Source organism: Leptonychotes weddellii, chromosome 6 (genome assembly GCF_054177405.1).
Source record: "Leptonychotes weddellii isolate Sample4059 chromosome 6, ASM5417740v2, whole genome shotgun sequence".
Lineage (NCBI taxonomy): Eukaryota > Metazoa > Chordata > Mammalia > Carnivora > Phocidae > Leptonychotes > Leptonychotes weddellii.
The window spans coordinates 124,263,393-124,283,698 of NC_138374.1; the positions used below are offsets into that span (position 1 = coordinate 124,263,393).

The window sequence follows — 20,306 nt, forward strand, 5'->3', positions numbered from 1 at the left end:
CGATGCGGGACTCGATCCAGGGACTCCAGGATCATGACCTGAGCTGAAGGCAGTCGCTTAACCAACTGAGCCACCCAGGCGCCCACAGTAATTCTATTTTTAATCTTTTGAGAAACCTCCTTACTATTTTCCATAGTGGCTGTACCAGTTTACCTTCTCCAACAATGCACGAGGGGCCCCTTTCTCCACATCCTTGCCAACACTTGTTATTTCTTGTCTTTTTTTTTTTTTCTTGTCTTTTTGATAACAGCTAATTCTAATAGATGTGAGGTGATAACTCATTGTGGTTTTGATTTGCATTTCCCTGATGATGAGTGATGTTGAGCATACCTGTTGGCCGTCCGTATGTCTTCTTTGGAGAAATGTCTACTCAGATCCTCTGCCCATTGTTTTGTTTCTGTTTTTGATTACACAGAATATTGTATTTATTTGTAGTAGTAATTTACTTCTAGATACAGATTTGATTATGTTTTCAAGAGTTTTAAGTTACTTTGGAAAATGAGTGAGTATTTAACTATGGTTTGACATTTCTAATGTCTTAAGTTCCATGTTTCGGGAATAGTAGTCCAGGCAGACTTCATTTCCTGAGTGAAGTGCAGATCTGTATGAAAATACAGAGCCTGTTCAGAGAAGATAGCAAGCTAAATGAACTCAAGTACTTGAGAGGAACAAGAAGAAGAGTATAAAAGGGTTAGTACCTAATTCTGAAGGAGAGAGGAAAAGTTAAAGGACTTTAAGCAGAGAGTAATGTGATGAGAGCCATGTTTTCGGAAGCTACAGGGGTAACTAATATGAAAGCTGGACTGGAGAATGAGGGGAGTAATGCAGCAATGAAGCGGAGAGATTTGACTAAAGACAGCGGTGGTAGAGATGGCAAAGATGAGACTATTTGAAAAACATTTCATAAACCTTCCTCAAATTACAGGATTGATACCTGGTTTGGGTATGGAAAATTAAAGAAGGAGAGAGAGATGAGATGTATTTCTAGTTTTGGATTCCTAGTTTCGACAGTCAGGTGGGTAGTAATAAATTGACAGGGAACGTAGGAAGAGAAGCAGATACAGTGGGGGACAGTATGAGGAATAATTAGATTGATTACATATGTTTGATATTCCTGTGGGTGTCTGAGCACGGGTGTTAGTACACATTTGGGAGTACCCCTTTGGAATTTAGGAGCGAAGAAAGGGCTAGGAAGAAGTGTTTGGAAACCACAACACTTCTGTGGTACCTGAAAAATAAGAATTGATGAGGTTTTCTGTTAAGTGGATGTACGTAGGAAGAAAAAGAACTCTGGGAGACATTAGCAGTTATGGGAACAAGATAGGAAACCACAGAGGGACATATGTGATATGATTGAGAAATGACATTAGTCTAGGATTTGATTCGCAAATAATTAGGTTTTGGTTGGAGAAAGCCAGATTGTGGGAACTGAGGAATTAAAAGATCAGAGATTAGAGACAGCAAAATCAGAGTTACCTTTCAAGAAGTTTGGGGAAGGAAAGCAGGGAAACAAAGTGATAGCTTAAGGATTGAGGCTAGATTGTGATAAAGATGTTCGGTGCTTTATTTTATGTTCTTCTCTAGGATGGGAGAAGCTTAAGCATGCTTGTAGGCAGAGAGGGGAGTTGTCAGAGAAAGCACATGAAGAGTGAAAGAATGGGCATGATTTCTAGTCCCATGAAAGTTAGGAGTATGTGAGATCTAAACAGTTTAGAGGGGTTTGCCTAACGGAGACCAGAGACACTTCTTCCTCTGACAGAAGAGTAAGAAAGGAATAAATTCAGAGGAATTTATTAATAAATCAATAAATTAATAAACATAAATTCAGAGGAAGAGAAAGACAGTGGCACTGTATATCAGGGATTGCAGAGATGAGAAATCGTACATTTGTAGTGGACTTGGGTGATAGAACTAAGTGAGTTTCTCCATTAGTGCTCAGTGCCGAAAACAGGAGCAAGAGAGGAACAGGATTACGGCCTGATCCAGGATTGGAGATGTAGTAAGGTAGATATGACACACCACGGGCTGAGAAAACATAAAAATGCAAAGGATTTGAAATTGTGAGATCAAGAAGTGAGGAGGTGCCGGGTAGACAGAGCAGGATGCAGGGACGTCGGGACTGGAGGGATGTTAAAGCAGATTGATGACTTGAAAGGAATGAGAATTGTTGGGAAGATAGGAAGTTGTAGTCAGAGTCTTAATTTAAGATTTTGGAGTTGGGACAGTTTTCAGTGATCGTAATGTAGAACTGACTTGTAATTGAAAGTATTGGATATAGGACTCAGCAGACTGTAAGGATGATCGGTATGCACATTAAGGTGCCGGGAGAGTAGTAGAGAGTAAGATAAAAGTAAATTGTGATCCAGATGCCCAGATCCTCAGAGGTGAGGGCTTGATCTGGAAGTTTCAGCCTGGGTAGAAATAAATGGTTGAATGTCATGATGACAGTTGAGCTTGTGCAGCAGCATTCTTTCGATCTTATGACCCGTGAGAATTCGGGGCTGATGGTGAGAGAATGAAAGACTTCCAGTGAAAGGGGTTAGAATCAGAGAAAATGAGGTTTTGTGTTAGATGAGGGATCGAAGTCCTGTTTGTAGAAAAAAAAAATGTTAGCTAGAGTGGGCCTTTCATACAGGCACGGGGAAAGGTACGTTGGTTGTCACCACAAAGTGATGGGCCGAGGAGTGTAGGAAAAGGAGTGCAGATCCGTGGATCTGAAGCGTAGGTAGAAGAAAGCTGATCAGAGGGATTCTTCAGCTGGTGATATTTCTGTGAAGAGGAATGTGAATCTTAATGATTAATGGAAGGTCTGCTTTCAGATATGTTAATTGACTAATTATGTCAAGTCTGAGCTTTCTGTGGGTGGGGGAAGCTATGCTATGTGTAAAACCACTTGGGTAAATTTGGGTTCCTGAAAGAACATCCTTCTTTATTTCCTTTTTGGTTTTTTTACCAGTGTTCTCAAAACTACGTATAAAAGGTTTCGTATCTTTGGGATCCTAAAAACTGTACCAGCATCCTCAGAGTGTCCTTTATTCTTAAGGTTTTAGTTCCCTGTATAACCCGCTGCTTGTTTGGTTATACGCATGAGTTGAAAACCGTATCTGACAAAGTAGGTTTGTTACTACATATCAGGAAGACCTTGGGAAAGTTGAGCATTCATGCAGCAAACAGGCCTTACAGAGCAGCTAGATGAATGCCTTTGTAGTGCAGAGCAGAGATGGTATGTAATGAAAGCTCAGCGTCTGACATGCAGATCTCACCGGACACTTTGGACCCGCGGCTGACCCCTGTGACATCTGGCACTGGTTGAGTAGGTGCTGAGCTGGCCTTCAGCAAAGGTTCTGCCCACGAGTAACGCACAAAGTCCACAGGACAACTGTTGTATGATCAAGATGGATTTGAAATATGTCAATCAGATGAATAAGAGAGAGAGAGTGTGTGTGTGTGTGTGTAAGTTCTACAAGCTGTTGTGAAATTGTTGCGGGGTGGGGGCAGAGGGAGAGGAAGAGGATCTTAAGCAGGCTCCACACCCAGTGTGGAGCCCCATGCAGGGCTCTATCATAGAACCCTGAGATCAGGACCTCAGCCAGAATCAAGAGTCAGACGCTTAACTGACCGAGCCACCCAGGCTCCCTAGGACAGCTTCAGTAGGATTTTATTTTACTTTACTTTTTAAAAAAAATTTTTTTTAAGATTTTATTTATTTATTTGAGAGAGAGAGAGTGAATGAGAGAGAGAGCAGGAGGGGGGAGAGGGACGGAGGGAGAGGGGAAACCATGACCTGAGCCGAAGGCAGACGCTTAACCGACTGAATCATCCAGGAGCCCCTCATTAAGATTTTAATGAAAATTTTATAAAATCACTGTATCTGATTTGGGTAAGAGAAAAGAAAAATGATTTTTTTAAAGAGATGTTTCAGTTTTTTTCTTTTTTTTTGTTTAAACTTAAACAATCTTCAATGAAAAGGCCACTAAAGAAATACTCTTTGGGGTGCATAGGTGGCTCATTCGGTTATACGTCCATGTCTTAATTTTGGCTCAGGTCATAATCTCAGGATCTGATATCTAGCCCGCCGCCCCCATCGGGCTCCCCTGCTCAGTGGGGAGTATGCCTCGCCCCCCCCTCTGTCTTTTCCCCTCTGTCCCTCCCCCTGCTCCTCCCCCTGCTCCTGTTCTCCCTTTAAATAAATAAATAATCTTAAAATAAAAGAAATGCCCTTTGATAAGAAGGATATTTATTTATACTTCGAAGGGGAAGGACTGGAATGAAATAAACATCAGCAAAGAAATTGATAGGCTGGTAAATCTAAATAAGTGATTATTTAATAAGTAATGAATGAGGTTTAAAACATGCTGTTAAAAATGGTGATTATGTAGGTAGAGACTGGTTGAAAGACTAGGTGCCTTGTATTGCTTGGGAACATAGATTGATTTTTTTTTTTTTAGACTGATTATTTTCAAATTGTAGATCATTTAATTTTGCACATAAGACATAATGATAATCACTGTGTGCCACCTTAAGAGAGAAAATCCACTTTCATTGTAGATTTGTGACCATCACGACTCAGCCAAATACCCGAATCAGTACAGTTTCTCAGGGTCTCCATGTGAAGTTGTTAGGGTAAAGAAGAGGAGGCCACAGAATGACCGGCTCTCGCCTCTGCTAGGAGAGAACTCAGTCCTGGCTCCTCCGTAATCTTACTCATCCTCTGCTTTCTCTCTTCTTCTTGTACTGAGGGGTAGGCGTGAAGGAAGAGTGGGATTTGGGTCAAGGGTGGCAGAAAGAGAAGTAGGAAGGCTCTAATGTAGAGCCCATCTTCCCGGAGAACAAACGGTAGAGATGTTTGTCTTAGATGTGCCATGGGATGCTGCAGGCTACTGCCTCTTTCATTGAAAAGGGGATCTAAAGGGAGAGGAATCTCATGCCCTTATCTGTCCCCATCCTCCTATTCTGAAGATTCTGGGCTAGCAGTTGAAGCTCCTTCTGGAGTGCTAGAACTACAAAAATGAACTTGGCATGAGAAAACTGGTCCTTGGTGCTAAAGTCACCTTCCCTCCGTTCTTCAGACGTCTTCACTCATCTGACTGAGAATCTCTCAGTGTCGCCCTGCTACAAAACTTGCTAGTTCTGATGAAACAGAAGCTGGACCTGGGGTCAGCGCGAGGGGCTGGTAATTGAATCTTTGCACTATTTCTATGTCTGACACCAAAAGGTTCACGTGGAAGCGAGGGTCATGTGTCGGCAGCTTTATAGGAATCATTACTTCCAAGTTTCAGCTTTTGGTTAAATGTGTTCCTTTTATTTAGAAGGGACCCAGATGGGGGCGCTGATACGCCCAGTGTTCTGTCAGACATGCCCTTCCCCTACCTAACTCATGCTTGACTTGTTCGATTTTCAAGCTTTACCTCCTTTCTGAATTTTCCTTGATCTTTGCCCTTCTCCCCACATGGGACTGAGCAGGGAATCCTCCCTCCTCTCTGATGGTACCGCGCACTCTATTTGAGTGCCCATCACACTGTGATTGTCTTTTTTTCCCCTCTCTTGCTCTCAGGTTTCTTTCTCACCCTCAAGTTTCCGAGCTCTTACGGAGCAAGTATGATATCTCACATCCCTCATGCGTCCAGTTACTCGTTGTCTGGGCCAGTACCTGATACGCGGGAAACAGTTCACTTAAACGTCGCCTCTGAAGTTTCACAGGCATCTCTGGCCTGGCTCTGCATAGGGAAGATGCAGTTTGATCTTACATAATGGCCGCTGCTCTACAAAACATTGTTTGTTTGTTTGTTACTCTGTTTTGTAGTAGAACTGTGCCCTTTGCTTTTCCTGTAGCACAAACACAGGCAGTTATTGATTGTTAACGAGACAGATTTGCTTGGAAAGCTGATGTTTTTATTCTAGTACTTGGAAAAAACAAAAGTTCAAAGGGACTTTTTTGTCTTGCCATTTCCTAGGAAACGGAGGTAAGGTCTTCAGCGGAAGGAATGGAGATAGAGAATAATACCATTTGTCAAAGACACGGTGGTGAATTATCCGGGGAGCAGGTGCTGTTTGGCGGTCATCGGTTTTCTAGCTGTAACGCCGTCCCTACTGTGTGGGTTTGGGCAGAGGCCATTTAATCTCTCCGAGGAGAGAGAAGGGGAAAGGAACCTAGTCAGATTAGGCCTTCAGTTTTAATGTATGCTGTGAGCTCACAGTCATGTGCAGAGAAAAGACATAATCCATCGGAATTCTGAAAGGAAAGTGCTGCTGTGGGAATAACATTTTATTTATTTATTTGTTTGTTTATTTTAAAGATTTTATTTATTTGACAGAGAGAGACACAGCGAGAGAGGGAACACAAGCAGGGGGAGCGGGAGAGGGAGAAGCAGGCTTCCCGTGGAGCAGGGAGCCCGATGCGGGGCTCGATCCCAGGACCCTGGGATCATGACCCGAGCCGAAGGTAGACGCTTAACGACTGAGCCACCCAGGCGCCCCGGAAATAGCATTTTTTTTTAAGAAAGCTTTAAAAGGAACTATATTGGGGGCACCTGGGCGGATCAGACCATTAAGCGTCTGCCTTCGGCTCAGGTCATGATCCCGAGGTCCTGGGATTGAGTCCCCCCCCCCGCCTTCCCCTTCAGGCTCCCTCTCTGCTCAGTGGGGAGCTTGCTTCTCCCTCTCCCTCTGCTCTGCGAGCTTGCTCCCTCTTTAATAAATAAATAAATAAAATTTTTAAAAGAAAAGGAACTATATTGGTAGTTCTTCAGAGTTCCCTGTGGAGTGTGTTTGTGTGTAAAGAAAGTAATTTTCTAAGTCCTGTTTAGATATTAGTTAGGTTTTTTTTTTCATTTCCTTAGGTAATCTCCACACCCAGTGTGGGGCTTGAATTCATGCTACCAAGATTGAGTTCCATGCTTTACTGACTTAGCCAGGCACCCCTAGTGAGTTTTTTGTTTTGTTTTGTTTTAGTTAGAAGAGTCAAAATTTTGAGGAAGTTGATCAGGAAATATAAATGATAATTAATATCTAACATCTAATAATAATCTTCCTACATCAGGTTCAAGATGTTGTTCCCATAACGAGTTATGACACTGCTGGCTCATTCCTTCTACTGGGATGTAACAATGGATCGATATATTACATAGGTAAGGCTGTGGACATTTAGCCTGATCCTACTTAATACGATTTTTTAAAAATAAAATACTACCTTTTTAAATTTTAGATAGATATACTATTTTAATATTATTTAAAATTTTGGGGGCGCCTGGGTGGCTCAGATGGTTAAACGTCTGCCTTCGGCTCAGGTCATGATCCCGGGGTCCTGGGCTCGAGCCCCACGTCAGGCTCCTGTCTCAACGGGGAGCCTGCTTCTCCCTCTCCCTCTGCCTCTCCACCTGCTCATGCTCTCTCTCTCTCTCTATCTCTTTGTCTCGAATGAATAAATAAAATCTTTAAAAGTATATATATTATTTAAAATTTTTATTTTTTAGATATGCAGAAGTTTCCTTTGCGAATGAAGGATAATGATCTTCTTGTAACTGAGCTTTATCACGATCCTTCAAATGATGCCATTACTGCGCTGAGTGTTTACCTCACACCCAAAACAAGTTAGTACCTGGCAAAATTCTTATAAATTCTTTACCTTTTTTTGAGAATATATGTTTGTTTATTGGTCTGTTGTGGTAAAACTAATCCAGTCCTTTTCTTTTTGAGAACTGTAGTTCGAAAGATATCATCTCTCAGTCTGAAGTTTATATTTGGTTATGTATTGAAGCCAAACATGACCAATAAACAAGGATAAGTTGAGGTGGGAAATCAGAACTTTTCCTCTTCTGAGTTATATTTAAGTAAAATATGACAGTATTAACTAAATTTATTAAAAAAAAAATCTGTACATTTACCTTCCTATTTACCGTAGCTGGTTTTGTTTTGAAATTAGGAGCTTTTTACCTTTTTAACCAAAAGTGAGAAAGCTTTCAGACTGTTAGTCTCTTTTGGAAATGGCCTTACTTCCTTGGGAAACTTTTAATTTGTTATGGGAAAAGACATTTTTTTTTGAAAGTGTAGTATCTGTAGCTTTCATGGTCTTTCCAAGGCCATTGCAATGAAATTTTCATTAAGAATTTTTGTATTTTTTATATTTTTACATTCTAGATTGAAAGATAAAACATAAATGGGAAATTTAAAGTTTATCTATAATGAAAGGAATTATAGGAAATAGTAACATGGGTCCAGCAATATTAATATATTTGAATGTGGTCCTTCTATAAAATAATCACTTTATTGAATTCATTGAAGGAAATCATCTTCAGTGTGAAATATTCTAATGTATGCAGATGATTTTGAGTAATATTATAGTAGGATTTCAGCTATCTTGTGCTAAAGTGGGTCCACAAACTGCTCTTTTTATTGATGGTCTTACATATTGGCTGCTTTTGTGAATCAGTTGACAGAGTTGAGTGGTTATGACAGACAGTATGGCATGGAAAGTTTGAAATATTTGCCATCTAGCCTTTTACAGAAAGTTTGCTGCCCTCTGTTCCAGAATGAGATGTGCATTTCTTTTCAATCTAATTAAAAAGGGAGGAAAAAAACTTGCAGTGGCAGGGGGAGAATGGGGTCACTTTTTAGGTTAGAAGTGTTTCCTGTGGGTTGCTCTTTCTCTTTTGATTCAAGTATTTTCGGGTGAATCAGGAAAAATAACTATTAAAGCTAAATGGTTCTCTGTGAACCTTTTCAAGTATAATGGTCACTGAACTCCATTCTACCTTTAAATATGTAATGGAGTCTGGACACTGGTCTTAAAAAAAAAAGCCACAGGTGAACTTGACCCAGTGAGCTGTGCATAATTAGAAGAGACACCATAGGTAAGTATGATGTAAGCAACATCATGGGTGTATTTGTTTCAGAGCTAAGTATTTTGAATCTATTAAATAGTATATACGTGAGCATTCAAGAAAGAATCAGTAATATAGCACAAGTAAAAGTAGAACACATGGGTTTTCTAGGCCAGAAGTGATAATGGAATATTGCTTTAGAAATACTGTGTTATGTCGGTGGCATTCTTAGCATGTCAGATTTACTAATTCTTTAAACATTTATTGAGGACCTGCCATGTCTCCTGCACTCCATGAGGTGGTTGTGATTCAGTCTCTGTCAGTAACAAGTGGAGAGAGACTTGGAAATAGAGGAGTGGGTGTTGCAGTTGCTGTGATAGACCCTAACAGACAGCCCAGGGGAGGGCTGCACAAGTCTATCTGGGAGGGCGGGCTGGGAAAGGACTCGTAAAGGAAATCATGATTTTAATACGGTGTCTGTGCCGGGCTGGATTTGGGGCTCAGGAAAGCGTTTCTCCCACGGCAGCTTTCTGTCGTCCTCTGATGTGCCCCCTTTCAACTTCTGACCTCGTGTAGGTGTCTCTGGTAACTGGATTGAGATCGCCTACGGTACGAGTTCTGGCGCAGTGCGGGTGATCGTGCAGCACCCGGAGACAGTGGGCTCGGGCCCGCAGCTCTTTCAGACTTTCACAGTTCACCGAAGTCCTGTTACAAAAATCATGCTGTCCGAGAAGCATCTGGTGTCAGGTAAAGTCCTGGTGAGGAGGGCGGCCCCCCGTAAAACCTTGTTGCCTTGTGGGTCGTTTTCTAGACTCCTACAAATGGAAAGAATAGAAAAGCACTGCTTTGTGTTAGAAAAACATATTAGAAGAAATGGTAGAAAAGTTTAATAACTGAAGAAATGTTATGGTTGTCTTCTAAAAATTTTTTTTTTTATTTTGCCTGGTTGTAGTATACATAAATTTAGGAAAGAGTTGACCGGAGCTTTTATTTACTCTCTATTCTAGTATTTTGTTCTCATGGCATATATAGAGAAGTTTATGAAGTATGAATTTAATATAAATTTGGTTGTACTGTCTTAAGGTTTAAATAAAACTAAAGTTGTAGGTTTATGGGTGTTTTTGTTGTTTGATCATTTTCTAAAAATATTAAAAACTAAGAAATATATAAAGAGATTATTTGAAGAAAATTACATTTTTATGTGTTTGTTCCTTAATCATTAAATTTTTAAATTTTTTTTTAAAGATTTTATTTATTCATTTGAGAGACAATGAGATAGAGAGAGAGCATGAGAGGGGGCAAGGTCAGAGGGAGAAGCAGACTCCCTGCCGAGCAGGGAGCCGGATGCGGGACTCGATCTCGGGACTCGAGGATCATGACCTGAGCCGAAGGCAGTCGCTTAACCAACTGAGCCACCCAGGCGCCCAATCATTAAATTTTTTTAAAATGTAGGTACTGATAAGACCAGAAAGTGTAGATACTAATTAGATGCTTAAATGATACAGATTTTTAAGCTTTATGAGTGTGACACACAAAGTATGATGATCACACAATAAAATTCCATTGATGAGGTTCATTGTATGTGAAGATTTCTAAAAGGCTTTAATTTTATTTTGAGTCCGGTGTATCGGTAGAGCCTGCTTTTACATTAGATCTTTTGTAGATTAGTTCCTGCCTAACTTAAACTTTTTATAAGCATCATTTTCATCTATCAAGTTTGTTTATATGAAGACGACATAATATTAAAAAGTGATGCATCTTTCACTAATCTCTAGTCTGAGTAAACACTAAATGGAGCTGAAGTACCTTGTCCATGGCTGGATGGGTAGGTGGGTGGGTGGATGGATGTGCTTTTATTGATACCTAATTGAGTATAAAGTCAAATGGTTTTGAGTATAATTATGCCCCCCTGAAACAATCCGTCTCCTCTTTAGGTTTTCATACAGCAGCTCACCTGCCTCACTGAAGAGTCTTTGTCACGCTCTTGCTGGTTCCTCCTCTTTTGCAGTTACTAAGTGTTGGATTGCCTCCGCGCTCTTTCCTCGATTCTCCCTTCTTCTTTGTCTGTAGTTTTCCTGGTGACTTGAGTGTTACCGTCTGTATGCCAGTGACCCCCAGACTTTTTCTCCACCTGTGACCGTTCGCAGAGTTCCAAACTTGTGTGTCTAGTGTCTGTCTCTGGTTGTATAGACACGTCAGAATTAACCTGGATAAATAGTACTTTTGATATTTCTCTCAGAAGCCCTCTTAGTATACAGTATCACCATGTGCTCATTTCCTCAAGCTGAGGACCTAGGAACCACTCTTGGTTCCTCCCTTTCTCTCATCCCCACAAACATGTAATCTGTCAGTAAGTCCCTTTAGCTTTGCTTCAGTGTATGTCACAGATCTGATCACTCGGTGTCCGTTGCTGCCCAACCCGGTAGTTTTATCATTTCTCGCCTACATCACTGAGCTCAAGTTTTTTGCCTGTTTCTCTCTTGCCTCTCTATGGTACATGTTCCTTATGGTACATAGAGCCAGAAATATCTTTTAAAAATGTAAACTGTATCTGATTCCCGATGGCTTCTGATTAAATGCAGGATAAATAAACTAATAGAGTTTTTCCAATTATGGGTCCTGTCTTTTCAAGCCTCTTTTCCTCTCTACCCTTCATGTCACTTTTCGTATTGCTCACAACACCCTAGCCCTTTGGCTTTTTGATTTCTTAAAAATGCCTCAGAACTTTTGCGCTTCTTTTTGTTTGAAATGTTTCACCCCTAGGTATTTGTTTGGCTGCCTTTTTGTCATTCAGGTCCATTTCTAGTACCTCCTCAGTGAGGCCACCCTGTCTCAATTAGCCAAACCTCTATCCAGGTCACTTTCTCTGTCACCATCTCGATTTGTTTTCTTCATAGACTTATCACTGGATCATGTTGTTTTGTTTGCTTTTTTGTCATCTGTCTCTCTCTTCTGGAATGTAAATTTTACAGTAACAGAAGTTCTTACTCTGTTCTCAACACTTACCGTACTTCTTGACACATAAAAGATGCTGAATAAATATTTTGTAAAATTAGGTAATTGGATCCTGTGAGAAAATAAGACAGTTTTGCAAGGTTATTGTGATGTTTAAATGACCATACTTAGACTCAGTAGTAATTGCTATTATTTTGGTGGTGATGATGTTATTTCAGGATGAGGTGCCAGAGAACTGCATAGTGAAATGTGCATTTTTTATTTTTTTTAAGATTTTATTTATTTATTTGAGAGAGAGAGAATGAGAGAAAGCACATGAGAGGGAGGAGGGTCAGAGGGAGAAGCAGACTCCCTGCCGAGCAGGGAGCCTGATGCGGGACTTGATCCCGGGACTCGATCCCGGGACTCCAGGATCATGACCTGAGCCGAAGGCAGTCGCTTAACCAACTGAGCCACCCAGGCGCCCTGAAATGTGCATTTTAACATCAAATACTTCATGCAGGATTGAAATTTAAATAAATTTGTCAAGAAAAATGTCCAGTTGAGCTAAAAATCTAGAGTATTTTTATGTTTACTGAGTTGCGTTATTCTGCCACCTGGTGGATATCAACATGTATGTAACAACATTCTTTTTCTGATAGTGTTAGTTTTCATGTCTTAAAAACTTAAGTGATTAATTTTAACAATATAGCAATAATTGCCTACTGAATCACTTAAAGTGTTTGAGGTATTTTCTTTTCTCTTTAAGGTATTTTTCTGAATCCTAGTAAGCTTAATAGTGAAATCAGAAATTATTTTCCATGAAGCTGATTAAACAGCGAAGAACTAAATGTCTCCTTTTTCACCAGAAACCGGCATCCTGAGACATGAGAATTTTGTTACATAAGTAAACACCTGTATACTTTGAATTTTTATTGCTATTTGTTAAAATTAAATTTCTAAAGTTTTGTTTAAAATTTGCAACTATGGCAACTTACCCAGTAGGAAAGGTGTGTGTTTAAGAAAGTTTGGATACTTTCTTAGTATTTACTGGTGAGTTCATAGCTCATTGCTAATAGTAGCGCATTCTCTGGAATCCAAATAAGTTGCACTTTTCCATTAAAAAGGAATGCCACAAAAGTACATTTTTTAAATAATGTATGCACATGGAATGCCACAAAAGTACATTGTTTTACATTAATAATACCAGTTGGTTTATATTTTCTTTTTCTTTTTTTTTTTAAAGATTTTTATTTATTTATTTGACAGTGACAGAGACACAGCGAGAGAGGGAACACAAGCAGGGGGAGTGGGAGAGGGAGAAGCAGGCTTCCCGCCGAGCAGGGAGCCCGATGTGGGACTCGATCCCAGGACCCTGGGATCATGACCTGAGCCGAAGGCAGACGCTTAACTACTGAGCCACCCAGGCGCCCAGTTTATATTTTCTAAAGGAGTAGTTACTCAGATCAAAAAACAACAGAGGTGGGGTACTTGTTAGATATCTCAATATATATCCACTTAAAAGTATTTACATTAAAAAAGAAGCTAGTTGGCGTATGTTTCTTAAATGCAGACTCTTTTAGTTTACATAAAAATAGTTCTTAACTTTATTTTAATTTTCCCTAATATAACTAGGAATGGGTGATACAAGCTTTTTGCCAAGTGTAATTTGTACCAGTAAATTTTCAATAACTCCTGATCTAGGTTGTTTAATATTTTACATAAGCAGTTTCAGTGATTGAAAAAAATAAACTAGGCAACTCATTTACTATGTAGTTTAGCCACAGAACAGAATAATATTCAGCATCTTTTCTCTTGCATACACTTTTTTTTTTTTTTTACCTTTTTTACATTTATATTCTACAGGCTACTTTTATAAGGACCCATGGATTTACTTACATGTCTTATATTTGTAGCAAGGTAAACTGTAATCAGTTCTTTCAGTTTTGTTGGCCAGGTATAGATTAAGCATAATTATAGGATAAGTATGTCATTTGCCACTCAAAATATGCTGTGATCTATTTAAGATAGATCATAGTTAAAAAGTTAAAATGTGTTTATAAAAGTGATTTTGTTGGTGCTTTTATAATCTATATTTAACAGCTTTTTTTGTTTTCTTTCCTAGTGTGTGCAGATAATAATCATGTCCGGACATGGACGGTAACACGATTCAGAGGAATGATCTCTACTCAGCCAGGTTCTACTCCTTTAGCGTCGTTCAAGATACTGTCTCTGGAGGAGACAGAAAGTCATGGAAGCTATTCCTCTGGAAACGACATAGGTGGGTGAGATAATTTGGGGGCATTTTCAAATACTTTATGGGCAACCCAGAAGTAGTATGTTAACTGTAGTAGAAACCTAAAACTGACTCTCAAATATAAAATTTTTCACTTTAATTTTGAAACTCATTTAAAACAAATTCAATGTGTTTCTTACTTAGTTCTATAAATTCAGATTACAGCATTTTTTGTTTAAAAAGTTGAGAGCAAAGTTTTCATCTATTTATCATTTCCTTATTTAAATGATGTCTCCAGATGCTAACCACTTTAGTTTATAATTAAAAGCTGTGATAGCTGTGCACATTTGACACTTGAAATTTTTTTTCCTCTTATTGCTGATAATCTGAAAATAAAATTTGAAGCTAGAAAAGGGCCGGCACTTGTCTTGACGACATCATAATGGCTTTCAGGAAATGATATATCACAAGGCTATGATTTCAGCAAAAAGTATATGAAGTTGGTGTGATTTGTCCCTCGTGACACCGTATGACACATGTGCATATGGATTCTCTCTCTCTCACACACACACATGCACGGTCTTCACAGAGACAGATCATTTTCCCACATCTTGGGTGTGAACTCCAGTTCCATTAGGCAGGACCTGTGAGATCTTCGGTTCACTAATCTCTTGATGCCTTACTTTTCTCATCTATAAAATGAAGATAATAATAGTGTATCCCTTATGTGGTTGTCATGATGATTAAAATGAGTTACTTGCAAAGCATTTACTGTGGCACATAGTAAGCATAGTGTAGGTATTTGCTAGCTAATAAAGATGTTGTTTCATTTATTAATTAGCTATGATTCATGTAAGGTAAAATTATGTCATACATCACATACTTTCTGTGAATAATGAGTTGGTATTATTTTAGCTAATGAGTATGATAATGAGAATCACTAGAATTTTATGTTTAAGTTTTCCCTGAAACACTTTTTTTTTATATTGCTCAGAATCTTTCTAAAATACATGAGCTATTTACCTGCCTTGCCAAGTACAATCAAGTAAAAATAATTGAATCTTTTTTTTTTTAAATTGAAAACCTTGCAGGATGCAACAGGCTTTTGATTAAAATTAATGAAGTTGTACTTTATTTCTTGAAGAGAAATAAATATATATAAATAAATATATAATATATATAAATAAATATGTGGCCTTACAAAAAGAAAAATCTGTAATACATAATTTTACTTATATATCCTTTTTCTGAAGTTATAACAAACTGAGCACATTCTCAAAGATAAACGATGTAGAGCCTATATTTTAACAGGTCTCATTCTAGTACTCTTACTTAATGTATAGTCTTATGCAAATTAATGCCGTCAGCTTTAATGGCCTTAGTGCATAAAATATAACTTGAAATATTAATGTATTTTTCAAAAAGGTTTAATGCAAGTTGGAGTACTTGCAGTCCTTCATTCTGTGTCTGGCTTGGACATGGAATGCATAGTACAGTGCATATCACTATAGTCATGTAGTGATAGCATGGAAAAATCCTTCTTTTTCCCCCTTTGGTATTGATATTAACGTTCCTTTTGTTCAGTGAAACCGACTGAATTTCAGTTAACTTGTTTTGACGTTGTCTGTGTTCTGACCAAGGGCCTTTTGGAGAGCGAGATGATCAACAGGTGTTTATCCAGAAGGTTGTTCCCATCACCAACAAACTGTTTGTAAGACTCTCATCGACTGGGAAAAGGTAAAACTTTACTGTAGAGGTGTTTATAGTCAGAAGTCACTTTTGTCTTAAGGAACCTGTTAAATAATTTGGCATACTGATGAAAGAGTACTACCAGAAACCAATTGTTGAAAAAAGAAATCTAGTCATTATCTTGTGATTGTTTTAGCTTAAGATTAAGACAGAGTGTTTAGGCCTTTTCCTCTAGCATTTGTTTAAGATTTTCACTGATGCTGTGGACAGTTAAGAAGGACAAGTGAGAGATCAGGAAGCCATGAATTTGATGGCAGACAGCTGAACTAAATTCTAATTTTGGTACTTGCTCTTACTAGCTGTGTAAATTCAACTTGTTACTTTGTTTCTCTTAGCCCCCAGTTTCTTTATAAAATAAAGTTCACCTACCTTGGCAGGATGTCATAAGATAGAATGAGTTAAAAACATGAAATATCTTGCATGGTCCCTGACACTAACAGATGCACAATAGAAGTTATTTTCCCCTTCCTTTTCCATTTGAGTGAAATTTGACTTCTTTTAAATTATTACATATAGCTTCAAACAGATTGAGTTGTACATTTCTCTTCTTTAAAAGCATAAGATCTTTTGCATGCAAGCAAGTGAAAAAGGTAGAATTCCTATTAGTAGTCATTAAGAAGGTTATGGATTTTCATATTAATGTTAGAAATGCTACTGATACTGTTACCCTTCAGCATTTGGTCTCTGATATTTTAATGAATAATCTCTTGGAGATATATTTTCTCTCCATCAAAGTCCATTGCATGTAGTCATCAGCAGTTGTTAATTGATCCCAGAAAATGATTTTTATATACTAAACTATTTTTTTGTCACCTTGTTTTTTTTAAAGAATATGTGTTAGAAGCCTGTAATGTAGTTAGAAGTTAAATTATTATCTTGAGAAATGTTATAAATCATTGTGATTTATTGTGTTCTCTGCATATTCAGTGAAGATGCTGCCAAACCTTTATTAAAACTGCTGCATAACGTCCTCTAACGATGTAATATTTCATATCCTCGTTCAATTCTAGTGTCCTCCCTCTTCTGATACTTTAAAGATTTATTACTTATTTTAGAGAGAGAGGTCAAGCAGGAGTGGGGCGGGGCAGAGGGAGAGGGAGAGAGAAACCCAAGTAGACTCCACACTGGAGTGTGGAGCCTGACACGGGACTCGATCACGACCCCGAGACCAGGCCTGAGCCTAAGCCAAGAGTCGCAAGCTCAGCCGACGGTGCCACCCAGGCCCCCCCTCTTCTATCACTTTAAACAGTAGCAGTGTGTTATAATCAATCATAATCTCTGCATAACAAAACAAATTTCATAATTTTTACATTACAATTCCAGTGGAAAAGGTATGTTTATAAAAATAATCTGAAATACTTCGTAGAATTAAATAGGAAATCAACCCTTTAGGAAGCTAATGTGAAGCAAAGGTTTTGTTTATAAAGACAGTTCAGACAGTTCAGATTCTTAATAGTGAGAAGTAAAATGAAATCAGGTTTTATTGAAAGTGGGCAGGGAGCAAACCTTGTCAACATTTTAAAGGAAGCAGTAATTCTGAGGAATCTAGCCCATAGGAAAAACAAAAAGCAAAATCATGTTTGTTTTCAAGCACATAGGTTTATAGTGTTTCATTATAGTTTATTTTAAATGTAAACAGTAATCTAGATTTTAAAAAGATTTTATGTCAATTTACAGGTGTTATTAAAAATAAATATAATTCACTATATTAAGAAAAATTGTGATCATCTCGATAAACACAGAAAAAACATTGATAGTTCACCCATTTATGATTTTTAAAAAAGGAATCTGAGTGCTTAAAAGGACAGATTTTTTAAATCTGAAAATAATACTTATAAAAACAATTACAGTAAACTTTATACTCAGTGGTGAAATATTGAAAACTTTTCCCTTAGATTGGGAGTGAAACTAGGATAGCCTCTCTCACTGTACGTGGGCATCCAGTAGTTAACCCCTCTCCCCTGTCATCACTTTTTGCCCTGCCTGCTAGGAAGCTCAGCTGCTTCATATTCTATTTTTATGTTTCTTACATTGATAAGGATTGTATTTCCCCTTCCTCCTTTACTTTTTTTTTTTTTTTTTAAAGATTTTATTTATTTATTTGAGAGAGAGAATGAGATAGAGAGCATGAGAGGGGGGAGGGTCAGAGAGAGAAGCAGACTCCCTGCTGAGCAGGGAGCCTGACGCGGGACTCGATCCCGGGACTCCAGGATCATGACCCGAGCCGAAGGCAGCTGCTTAACCAACTGAGCCACCCAGGCGCCCCTCCTCCTTTACTTTTTGACCCTGCATTTGCCTGGTACTAATTGTTCTTAATTTTTTTTTTTTTTTATAAGCCCCGTCTGTTTTGAAGTAGTCTGGGAGAAATAATTCAATCAAGGGCAATTCAGTCAACTCTTAAATGACTGGCAAATCATTTGCTGACATTATTCCTTGGTTTCCTCGTTTGTCAGATGTGGATAGTTGTTCTTAGGTTCTTTTATCCTTTATGAAAATCAATGAAAGAGTTACAAAAATGCTTCAGAAAAGTTAAGAATATTATCCTAATGGAGGGTGCTACTTAGACTTCTCCATACAGCTATACATTTTTTTCTGGTTTCAGACTTATAATTTGCACATAAATTTGATTTTATTTTATTTAAAGATTTTCTTTATTTACGTATTTGACAGAGAGAGAGAGACAGCGAGAGAGGGAACACAAGCAGGGGGAGGGTCAGAGGGAGAAGTAGGCTTCCCGCTGAGCAGGGAGCCTGATGCAGGGCTCGATCCCAGGACGCTGGGCTCATGACCTGAGCCAAAGACAGCCACTTCACTGACTAAGCCACCCAGGTGTCCCTGCACATAAATTTTAATGACTTCTCAAGGTCTTCTAGTTTCATGCCTAGTTGCTTTGTTTCTTTCTGCCATTTTAGTTTTATAATTTCCTTTTAAAGAATTACTCAATTCCCATCAAGGTTCTTTGTTTTTCTTTTAAGGTTGACTTAAATTATTTGCATTATTTCAGTTATTTAAATTACTGTTTTATAAGCGCCTTTTCTCCACACTCAAACAAGTCTTGAATTTTATTTCTATCGACTTGCCTTGAACATTTAAAATGTCTTACATATATAGAGCACTCATAAGGAAGCAATTGATTTCAAAAATCTGACTTACAAAGTGTTAGGTGTTGCCCGTGATTTACAGCTATATATATATACGACTATCTTTTGCAGGATCTGTGAGATCCAGGCTGTTGACTGCACAACAATATCGTCATTCACCGTGAGAGAATGTGAGGGGTCGAGCAGGATGGGCTCCCGGCCCCGGCGCTACTTGTTCACGGGCCACACGAACGGCAGCATTCAGATGTGGGACCTGACCACTGCCATGGATATGGTGAACAAAAGCGAGGAGAAGGGTAGGTTCCGTGTGGGCAGCTGTTCGGCACAGGGTGAGCTTCTGACAGAAGTGATGGTAATGAGGGTGTGTTTCCCGAAGACGCAGGCGGTCCCACTGAGGAGGAGCTGCTCAAATTACTGGATCAGTGCGATCTGAGCACGTCTCGCTGTGCGACTCCTAACATCAGTCCGGCAACTTCCGTGCTTCAGCATGGCCGTCTCCGCGAATCCAGTTCGAGGTGGGTGCCAGGGTTGGGCATTGTATCGGAAGTTCAGCTGATTGCTTTTGGGAAAATTGGCTGAGCTGCCGTAGTCACGTGGTTGTTGAAAGCCATGTTGCTCAGGGTACATTTTTCATTCAGACTTCATGTTGGTGCTCAGTTTTTAAAAAAACTTTGCTAAATTCCTCATCCTCGAGCATATCTGATTCTTTTCATAGAAAAACATATTTTCCCTTTAATACTTGTGAATCGCTGCCAATCTGGATGCCTGTTATGCGATCAAGAGTTTTCATTCAAAGGAAATTAGAAAAACCACATGTCACCTTGGATAATTTGTGGAACTTTTATCCCTATTGCCTTAGGGGCATATTAATCAAAGTGATCACATCATCTGTCTCATCTTACATTTAGTTATTATGTACTTTTAACACAGTGGCATAGTATATCTTCTAGTTCCCACATTTTTAAAAATTCCAAAATTTGAGCTGAGGACCAAATACTAAATTATACTAGTTCCGCATTGGTTTTTTTTTTTTTTTTTTTTAAGATTTTATTTATTTATTTGAGAGAGAGAGAATGAGAGACAGAGAGCATGAGAGGGCGGAGGGTCAGAGGGAGAAGCAGACTCCCCGCCGAGCAGGGAGCCCGATGTGGGACTCGATCCCGGGACTCCAGGATCATGACCTGAGCCGAAGGCAGTTGCTCAACCAACTGAGCCACCCAGGCACCCCCTAGTTCCGCATTGGTTTTAAAGGCTTTTTTCCCCTGTCGCTTTTTTCAGCTATTCAGGAATCCAGCTGGACTGAATATATGTATGCTATTATTTGCATGGGTAATTTGATACACATACACCTGTGCACATGCTGATACATAATATATAGAGTACTTACTAAGTAAATTTTTATATATAGAAATAAGGATATATCATTCTTTAATATTTAAATAATGTCTTTTCATTGGTAGTTAATTA

General features: G+C 38.8%; 1 protein-coding gene across 3 annotated transcripts in view; it reads left to right on the plus strand.

The window, feature by feature from the left end:
- The window catches only part of KCTD3 (potassium channel tetramerization domain containing 3), a 51,721-nt gene that overhangs the window by 29,087 nt on the left and 2,328 nt on the right, over nt 1-20,306 (plus strand). For 2 of the 3 annotated variants that reach the window (XM_081825166.1, XM_081825168.1), the window contains exons 11-17: nt 7,040-7,127; nt 7,473-7,589; nt 9,396-9,566; nt 13,879-14,034; nt 15,630-15,726; nt 18,951-19,135; nt 19,216-19,354. In XM_081825166.1, the coding sequence (XP_081681292.1) occupies nt 7,040-7,127; nt 7,473-7,589; nt 9,396-9,566; nt 13,879-14,034; nt 15,630-15,726; nt 18,951-19,135; nt 19,216-19,354 (953 nt within the window). The remainder of the gene's footprint in view (nt 1-7,039; nt 7,128-7,472; nt 7,590-9,395; nt 9,567-13,878; nt 14,035-15,629; nt 15,727-18,950; nt 19,136-19,215; nt 19,355-20,306) is intronic. The other variant, XM_081825167.1, reaches the window with a different exon arrangement.